Genomic DNA, 10,421 nt, shown 5'->3' with positions numbered 1-10,421 from the left:
CTTTAAATGGGCTTTGCTTTCTCAAGTTAATGTCAGTGTTTCTTAATCCACTTCCATGGACCTGAAGAAAACTTAATGCAGCCTGTAATATGCTGACAATGGCAACTTGCAAATTTTCGATTAGCTCTATTTCTTCAGTAGTATTTTAATAAGAGGTTGGAAGAATATGCATCAAGGGTTGTGTGATAGTCAAACACAATTTCAAATTATAAAATAATAAGGTCTGAGAAGTATATAACTTAATTCACAAATGACAGATGTCATGATAGCATAAGCCCTCCATTATAATAGACTTTAGGTTTGAATAACATGGTCCAAACTGGTTTATTTGTAAGGTATCGGGCTTTTCTCCATATTTAGACTATTAATTTCTCTCTTCCTTTTTCACCTATACTTATTTTCTAGTCACTGGTTTTACTGTACTACAATCATCTGAACAAATTTTTTTTTCTGTTACATATTACTTATAACTTTCACCTTAAATTTGTATGGATCATGCATTCTAATCTTAACCACAAATGCATGGTCATATGTTAACAATGAGTACTCCCATTTTTTTTCCCTTTGGTTTTGGCTCCATCATTAGTATAGAATGTGGAAATTGTCAGTGAAAAGACCAGGAACTACTCAAAAATAACATCCTACTCAATTAATACAATGTTAGTTGAAAACACAGCAGCAGAAAAAGAATTTTTTCTCCCCTAAATATGTGTTTCATGGTCCACTTTGGCATCATTAATTAATGGTCCTGAATTTGCTTCATTCACGGCTTTTGTTTCATTTTCTGATGCCTTAATATCTTTCCCTTGGTATTTTTTCTTCATAGCAAAAATCAATACAATGAATAAAACAAGGGCTGGAAATTTTAAGCCTGTAGTCAAGCCAAAGAAAGTATGTCTGCGAAAAGAGAAAAAAGAATCCATGTATAAAACACTTTACATTGCTGCTCTCCAGTATGCAGAAGACCTTAAAAAATGATGCTTGAAATCTTATGTAGAAATACTGAAGTAGCGATTCCAGTGATTCTTTTGATAGGAGCAGAAGCAGCCTGTGATTATTTTTAAAGGAATGTTAACCACAGAAGCCAAGGTTGGTTCAAGATCTGCACAAGTGCTACCCATAAAGTAAGGTGTGTTTGGAATGTTTAACTTTCTCAAAGACTGATTAGTTAATGTGTAATGAGAACAGATTATAAAGGAAATTAAGTGACTGTGAGATAATCAAATTGAATCCATTTAGATTGAACCAGGAGCCTATGTTTACCTTATGGGCTTATGGTCCACAAGATCCTTGTAGTCTACTGAAAATTTTTTACAACAACTACATAAAATTACCTAGCGTGCACGATCTATTCCTGTGATTTTCAACTGGTTGAACATTAGAATCACCTGAGGAGATTTGAAAACCCTCATTCCCCAGGCCATACCCCCCAGACCAATTAAATCAAAATTGCTGAAGATAGGACACATATAATAGCATTTTGAGGGGATTCCCTGGTGGTCCAGTGGTTGGGACTCTGTACTTTCACTGCTGAGGGTGTGGGTTCAATCCCTGTTTGGGGAGCTAAGATCCTAGCAAGCTGTGTGGTACAGCCAAAAAAAGAAAAAAAAAAAAAAAGAAATTAGTACTTTTATTTGTTTTTTCTTAATGACTTCTTTTTTATTTTATTTTATTTTATGTTTAAACCTGAAACACTGTATTAGTTTTGCCAAACATCAAAACAAATCCGCCACAGGTATAGCTCCTCAGGTGATTATAATGAACAAGAAGAATTGATGACCACTGACCTTGTAGGTTAGGAAGCTCTTGTCTCATAACGTTGTTAACTAAATGTTGACAAACTTTATGCAAAAGATACTTTGAACAGTTATTGGGTTTAACTGAAGGTGAATGGAATCAATTCTATAACTTTGAGCTATTTATAAACTTATTAAATGGTGGCTATAATTATTAATACTGTTACTACACTGAAAATGATATCTCATTCTTTAGGAATTAACCGAGTCAAAGGAAAAAAATTAATGAAGTATATTTATGACAACTTACCCATATAACAAGGAATTATATATCCTGCAAGACCCTTGCTTCCCATAGTTATTGATGGACCACTTCATACAAGCTCTATCAATCAGAGCTCCAAAATATATAGGAGCTGGAATTCCTCCTGTAACATCAGATGAGAAGATGTCAGTGGAGGAGAATGTTTCAAAGGAAACAGTGACATTCCACACTGATACCTGTTGGATTATGTAGAAGTTGAAAATTTTGGAGGACTCATCCATTTATTTGGTCTAACTCTACTTAAGAATCAAGATTACTGGGACTTTCCTGGTGCTCCAGTGGTTAGGACTTCGCCTTCCAATGCAAGGTGTGAGGGTTTGATCCCTAATCAGGGAGCTAAGATTTCATATGCATTGTGATCAAAACTAAAACATAAAGTAGGAGAGATATTGTAACAAATTCAATAAAGCCTTACAGAAAAGCATAGTTATTTTTTTAAAAAAAGATTCAAAATTATTAGGAATCTCCAAAGTTCAAATCACATACAATAGCAAAGGCATCTTTTATCTACCTTTACCATGCCAACACACATAGGGAAAAAACGAGATTACATGTCTTTACATTGTTCTTCTTGTAATACTAATTAACTTAAACCTGGTTGGTAAAAAAGCAGAAAACTGTCAGTAAAACACAGAAGTTATGTTGGTCATGTGTAATTTTTTTCTTAGGCAAGGACAGCTGAAATAGAAGGAGTAGAGATATAACTTCACAGGGAAAGTAAAAAACTCTTTGCTCAAATGCAAAGACAGAAGCTGCAAAGACAGAAGATTTTTCAACTCTATTTGTAAGCAAAATTTAAGGTGAATGCCAGGTTTTACTGGTGGATCAGTGGTAAAGAATGCACCTGCCAACGCAGGAGATGCAGTTTCAATCCCTGGGTCTAGAAGATCTCCTGGAGAAGGACATGGCAACCCACTCCAGTATTCTTGCCAGGGAAATCCCATGGACAGAGGAGCCTGGCAAGCTACAGTCCAATGGGGTCACAAAAGAGTTGGATATGACTTAGCAACTAAATAGCAAACAACAACAAGGCTCCTGATTGTGCTTATTTCTTGCCTTAGGGATCCACTCCCATCATCTTGGAGTCATTAGAGCCCACAATCATGCATTTTCCCCTCTATTGATTGTGTTCATTTTTAATACCTCTTGAAGCAGCCTGGGCTGTCCAAATTACAGACTCTGGTGCTAAATTTTGTTTCTGTTAATGTCCTGTTCATAATGATGTCAAGGTCTTCAGTGGTCTGTTACCTAACCTAGTTTTTACTTGTAGTGTATGGTCTTGCAGTTTTTGAGGCTTTACAGGAGCACTTTTGTTGTCTTACAGCAAAGTGCTCATCTGCTCTTGTTGTTATTGTTTAGTCACTAAGTCATGTCTGACTCTTTTGCAACCCCATGGACTGTAGCCTGCCAGGCTCCTCTGTCCAGGGATTTCCCAGGCAAGAATACTGGAGTGGGTTGCCATTTCCTTCTCCAGGGGATCTTTCCAACCCAGGGACTGAATCCATGTCTCCTGCTTGGCAGGCAGATTCTTTACCACTGAGCCACTTGTGAAGTCCATCTACTCTTACTGCTATTTTAATAAACTCTGAGATTTACCCTAGTTCTAAGCATTGGTAATGTGACCAAAATTTTAGAGATATGCTGATTTTCAACTTCTATATTATTAGATAAAAATGATAGTGATTCATAGTTTACACTTGTGTGAAGTGAAGTCAATGTCACTAAGTCGTATCTGACTCTCTGCGACCCCTTGGACTATAGATTCCATGGAATTCTCCAGGCCAGAATACTGGAGTGGGGAGCCTCTCCCTTCTCCAGGGAATCTTCCCAACCCAGGGATCGAACCCAGGTCTCCCGCATTGCAGGCAGATTCTTTACCAGCTGAGCCACAAGGGAAGCTCATTTACTTATAGTCAGTCTCAATTTGAGACTTAGAATGAGAAACCTCAGAATGTCAAGGAACTGGTGTCTGAGACAAATATACCTGATGAAAATTGGTACTGAGAAACCAGGATTAGGAATTCTCAGGTTTCACAAATCAAAGCCACCCTTTGTAAAATTAAAAATCAATTCAGTTCAGTCGCTCAGTCATGTCCGACTCTTTGTGATCCTATGGACTGCAGCACGCCAGGCCTGCGTGTCCATCACCAGCTCTTAGAGTTTACTCAAACTAATGTCCATTGAGTCGGTGATGCCATCTAATCATCTCGTCCTCTGTCGTCCCCTTCTCCTCCTGCCTTCAATCTTTCCCAGCATCAGGGTCTTTTCCAATGAGTCAATTCTTCACATCAGGTGGCCAAAGTATTGGAATTTCAGCTTCAACATCAGTCCTTCCAATGAATATTCAGGACTGATTTCCTTTAGGATGGACTGGTTGGATCTCCTTGTTGTCCAAGGGACTCTCAAGAGGCCTCTCCAACATCACAGTTCAAAAGCATCAATTCTTCAGCTTTCTTTATAGTCCAACTCTCACATTCATACTTGACTACTGGTAAAACCATAGCCTTGGCTGATGGAACTTTGTTGGCAAAGTAATGTCTCTGCTTTTAAACATGCTGTCTAGGTTGGTCATAACTTTTCTTCCAAGGAGTAAGCATCTTTTAATTTCATGGCTGCAGTCACCATCTGCAGTAATTTTGGAGCTCCAGAAAATAAAGTCTGACACTGTTTCCACTGTTTCCCCATCTATTTGCCATGAAGTGATGGGACTGGATGCCATAATCTTCGTTTTCTGAATGTTGAGTTTTAAGCCAACTTTTTCACTCTCCTCGTTGATTTTCATCAAGAGGCTCTTTAGTTCTTCTTCGCTTTCTGCCATAAGGGTGGTGTCATCAGCATATCTGAGGTTATTGATATTTCTCCTGGCAATCTTGATTCCAGCTTGTGTTTCATCCAGCCCAGCATTTCTCATGATGTACTCTGCATAGAAGTTAAATAAGCAGGATGACAATATACAGCCTTGATGTACTCCTTTCACTATTTGGAACCAGTCTGTTGTTCCATGTCCAGTTCTAACTGTTGCTTCCTGACCTGCATACAGGTTTCTCAAGAGGCAGGTAAGGTGCTCTGATATTCCCATCTCTTTAAGAAAAATATATGCCAACAATTTATTTTCCCGATTTAATAAAGTCACAGAATCTTTCAGTGTCTGATGTACACCCTGGAGTTGTTTTGCAGATATCATAACTGCTCCCAAAGGGAAAAGCAGAATCTTAGAGTTGGTTTTGGGACATGAGTCTGCCTTCTCCCCAGATTGCTGGCTTTTTTGATTAAAACAACTTTCCTTTCTATCAACACTTGCCTCTGGAGTTTTGACTGGAGTATTGACTTTTGAGCAGGCAGCAGCCAAACCTGAGTTCAGTTAACATGCATTCCCTTTTCCTTCTGCTTTACAGAACTAGTCAGTGGGACTGTGAAAGTCTGCATTTGTTGTTTGGCATGATCTGTGGGCCTTTGGAGCTGTTTTGGGCATTAAGCCCCTCAATGTATAAGGATAGCCCTTCACTCTGCATATGGGAAGAAATATCCCTACATCTTAAGTTAAAAATCTTTGGAGACCACTGATTCTTGTTTTAGAAAGGATATAATACAAGTGCAATGATGCCTTATTCTTACAGATTGATTTTACATAGAATTGACAATCAGATTTTCTTTTAGGTCATTTAGTTTTCCTTTATCTCATTATTTTTCATTTACCACAAAGATACAAATAATTTTTACTTATACCTTTAAAAAACTTTCTTACAATTAGAAATCAATTACATTTTAGTCTTTGACATGAAAAATTATATCTGGAATTTATCATCTACATATTTATCATACCTAGTGTTCGAATAGTTAGTGAATGGAAACCCATGGCAAGTGATTTCAGTTCAGGTTCAACATTTCTGAAATAAGATAAAGGCAAAGAAACATTAAACATCCCTAAAATACCAAACTGAGTTAATATTAAAGCATTTTTCAGTGTTATTCTTTATGATTGAATAAAAACCCTCAAGCAAAGCATTGACATTATTTAAAGTTATATTTTCAGTTGTTTTAGTAGGCAAACATCTGAATGACATTAATAGTTATTATTCCTTTACTTATTCACTGTGTTACAAGTTCAAGACAGTTTTACAAACATTTTCATATTTTATCTTTAGGAAATCCTGAGAATTATATATCTATGAAGATAATAATTTCATGTAATCTATTTAGTTTACATAGGCCATATGAGAAAGCAAATATGTTTATGTAGGTTTTAGACCGAGTAGAATTCTTTTTTGTACCTTCTTTCTATCATTGCTGTTAACAGAAAAGTTAACTAATATGTTTCATATCAACAAAATATAACCAGGAAGATCAAAAAGTTATCTATATTCTAGTGTCTAGTGTATTTAAATGTCATTTTAAAGGTAGTAAGTACATGTTAATCCTTTCTTAAAAATTAACTCAGTCTTGCATTTAGAAAGGTCTTTCCACGATTCCATTTTTCTATGTTCAGTTAGCTAATGACATGACCATCTCTGATACGGTGAGGGATTAAGGCTCAAAAATTCTGTTTTTACCAAAATATTGATTTAACTGATACAAAGGCTTATTTTTTCTTGGTTTAAATGACTGTATTTATTCAGAGATAAACTTTGTCATTCAACAAACCTTTGCCAAGTGCCTCCTACGAGATTCTATGCTAGTCTTTGTTCTTGATAATAAAGAGATAAATCATGTTTCATAGTAAATAGATACCTTTGTTATTGTTTAGCCAATAAGTCATGTCCGACACTTTGCAACTCCATTGACTATAGCCCACCAGACTTCTCTGACATGAGATTTCCCAGGCAAGAATACTGGAGTGGGTTACCATTTCCTTCACCAGGGGATTTTCCAGACCCAGGGATTGAACCCATATCTCCTGCATTGACAGGTAGGTTCTTTACCACTGAGCCACAAGTGAAGTCCAACTAGATGCCTTTGGTAAGTCATTTAGCCTCTCTTAGCCCTAGTTTCGGAGAAGGCAATGGCAACCAACTCCAGTACTCTTGCCTGGAAAATCCCATGGACGGAGGAGCCTGGAAGGCTGCAGTCCATGGGGTCACTAAAAGTCGGATACGACTGAGCGAGTTCACTTTCACTTTCCACTTTCCACTTTCCACTTTCATGCATTGGAGAAGGAAATGGCAACCCACTCCAGTGTTCTTTCCTGGAGAATTCCAGGGATGGGGGAGCCTGGTGGGCTGCCATCTATGGGGTCGCACAGAGTTGGACACGACTAAAGCGACTTAGCAGCAGCAGCAGCAGCAGCAGCCCTAGGAACCTATTTTCTTAGTAGACTTATCTTGTCTGTTATGAGGATCCAATATATGGAGCTAGCCCTCCAATCCTCCATTTTCTTTACACAAAATTGTCTGTTAAGTCTTTTAGGAGTGCTACTGTTGAGTGAGATTCTCAAAAATATCCAAGAAAGCTTATAAAAATAAACAATATAAAAATTAAATTAAGCATAGCATAATAAAAATTAAACACAGCAGAGTTATTCATTAAAAGAGAAAATGAATTGAAAGGGGTTTTTGTCTGTTTTTTCAAAAGACAGGGACACTTCCAACTAGCTGAACTGAGCATTCACAACAATATACTTGAGGGCAGTGAAGCCATGCTGGCACGCAGAGGATGTCATGTTATTCAAGGAGGTGGTGTCTTCCCTGAGGATGTAGTCATGAGGGAACCAGCAGTGACAGTCAACTAGTGCATTTAGCTGTCTCTCTTGAATATCAGAATTTTTAAAAAGGGCTTTTGGAAAGAGAGAGAATTCAGTTTGTTCTTGGTTGAACTCTCTGTAGCAAGTGCCTGAAGTGTTACTTTTCATTGCTGTTAATTTCTTAAAGGGTGCTTTTGGCATGCATGCCAGATGCAGTAGAGGCAAAATTGAGATATTTGTTATCAACTTGTATTTTTACCCAAGGAGTGGGATAGTGGGCAGGAGAATTGAGGGGACTTGGAGATTGAGATAGTATCTTCCTGCAAGGGGCCTTGAAATCTTAGACAGCCCTGAGGAAATGATAGATTTATGTGTTATAGTCACACATACACACACACATACACACATATACAGTAATGATCACAGACACTCCTACATTCACATGCACACACACTCATAGACCCCCATGCTCATACTTACATGCATGATCTCATGCATAAACACATCATTATCATGTAAAATATTGTTCACTGCAGTGTGAGTCCTACATCAATCTGTATGGGAACAGGTACTTTATGTATTTTATTCACCATGGATTATTCCTCACCAAATGTGATTTAAATATTTGCCTAATCAATGAAGAAAGGAATAAATTCTGCTCATATATGTTTCTTTTCTCTATGAGGGTATTTCTTTTCTCTATGAGGGTAGGTCAAAAGCCATTCTTTTGGCTAGGATTAAAAACTGGAATATCAGAGACTGTTCATATTAGTTTGTCTGTCTGGTTCCCAAAGTTTAAAAAATGAAATAAATAGGTGATTCACTCTGATAAGCATCTTAAAATTAGAAGTTCTTTTAGAATCACAACAGGATTCTTCCACATTGAGGCAGTTGTCAATCAGTCTTTGTCTTAAAATTCTTATTAAGAGAAGAAATTTTGTAGTGGAGATCAAATTTTGTAGATTTTGTAGTGGAAGAATCCAAGGCAAAATTATTAATAATTATGGCAGTGAAGTAGCACAGTAATTCTAAGAAAATATACTCATAAAATTTAAACATAACAAAATCTGAATTTGGTTTCCAAATATAATGGAAAAATATGTACATTATTAGGTATGTTTATCAGCTAATATACATAAGTGAAGTCGCTCAGTCATCTCCGACTCTTTGTGACCCCGTGGACTGTAGCCCACCAGGCTCTTCTGTCCATGGGATTCTCCAGGCAAGAATACTGGAATGAGTTGCCATTTTCTTCTCCAGGGGATCTTCCCAACCCAGGGATCGAACCCAGGTCTCCTGCACTGCAGGCAGATGCTTTACCCTCTGAGCCACCAGGGAAGCCAAACCCCTTTTAAGAAGTCATACTCACTTAAAAATCAGCATGATATTTGAGGTGCTTCCTAATGCAGCAGAAAAAAGGGTAAGTATTTGCACTACTATGTAAATATAAAATTTTCTTTTACAGTCATCACTTTTCGGGCATTCACCCAACTTCATTGAGTTATTTTTGCTCTGGAAACCATTTTCTTCCACACAACTACAGTTATGAAACACCTAAAAAATAGTTTTTGAAATATTACAGAATATATTTGCAAAATATGACTGGGTTATAAATATATTCCATTATATTTAAAGACATCTCACTCATTTAAGCTAAAATATTTACAGTTTTAAAGAAAATATTCTAACAATGTTAAGTATTGAAAGGCATAATAGTTTTCTGGATTCCTTTCTAGATAAAAAAAATATTTTATTAACTTTTCAGTCATCCCTAAATTAAAAATTAGGAAAGAGTATAAAAAAGTAATGTCTAGAACTCTGTAAATTATTTTCTCATTAATATGAAAGTTTAGAATATTTCTCTACTACTCACTTTTATTTTCTATAGCACACTTACTTACTCTCTTTAGCAATTTCTATGATGTGAGACGATCCCTGGGTAGGAACTGTCTAGCGAATCCAGAAAATATGGTAGTTTGGGAGGGGCCAAACCCAGGACTAAGTCCACCCACCAGAACGTAGCAGAGGTTAAGGCAAAAGGAACCAGGCAGAGATGCTAGAAGTATGCTTTGGCCAGCAAACACACCATTCGATTGCATAGTGACAGATTATAGGATAAATAATGCCATTACGCAAGAGGTTCAGCACAGCAAAATACCCTAAAAGTTAGGGCTCAGCAGGAGAAAATTTAGGAACAAATGATTTTAGAGACTTACTTTAGCAGGCAATTTATGTGGCTAGATGGCTTTAATAAATTCTTTTTTGAGTCTAAGCTAAACCAATGTTTAAGGGAGGTTTGAACCCGTTAATGCCAAAGACAAAATACTGAGGGAGGAACTGAGGAAGAATTTGAATTCATACTTATTTGATGACCGAGTTTTACGTTTTCACTAAGTGTATTATGGAGAAGCTGTTTATATAGCAAGTCCATTGGTCAATAAAACCAAACTTAGGTACAAAGAACATTATTTTGAGTGATTAAGAAGGGATGACGTATTACTAAGAATTTGGTAAAAGACACTCCCCAGTGGTCCCCAAATGATAAAATCATTGCTAGTTTTAAGATGTTTTCATAGTAGACAGAGCTCTCTTTAGGATTCTAACATCATGTCGCTTCCAGCCCTTCACGCATGGACATGGGGGAACAATATATTAAAAGGGCAGTCTTAGTGAAAGGCACTAA

The 10,421-nt window shown here is 37.0% G+C and overlaps 1 protein-coding gene across 1 annotated transcript in view; it reads right to left on the bottom strand.

Annotated features, from left to right (window-relative positions):
* Positions 1-305: 305 nt before the first annotated feature.
* The window catches only part of LOC102403810 (solute carrier organic anion transporter family member 1B3), an 80,460-nt gene continuing 70,344 nt past the window's right edge, over positions 306-10,421 (bottom strand). Inside the window, exons 12-15 of the mRNA XM_025283358.2 lie at positions 9,108-9,292; positions 5,884-5,948; positions 2,047-2,164; positions 306-897 (exon numbers count right to left, since the gene is read on the bottom strand). Of these exons, the coding sequence (XP_025139143.2) occupies positions 702-897; positions 2,047-2,164; positions 5,884-5,948; positions 9,108-9,292 (564 nt within the window). The 3' untranslated portion in view covers positions 306-701. The remainder of the gene's footprint in view (positions 898-2,046; positions 2,165-5,883; positions 5,949-9,107; positions 9,293-10,421) is intronic.

This window comes from Bubalus bubalis, chromosome 4 (assembly GCF_019923935.1).
Source record: "Bubalus bubalis isolate 160015118507 breed Murrah chromosome 4, NDDB_SH_1, whole genome shotgun sequence".
NCBI classification, from domain to species: domain Eukaryota; kingdom Metazoa; phylum Chordata; class Mammalia; order Artiodactyla; family Bovidae; genus Bubalus; species Bubalus bubalis.
The sequence above is the reverse complement of the archived record's forward strand: the minus strand, read 5'-3'. Positions and strand labels throughout refer to the sequence as shown.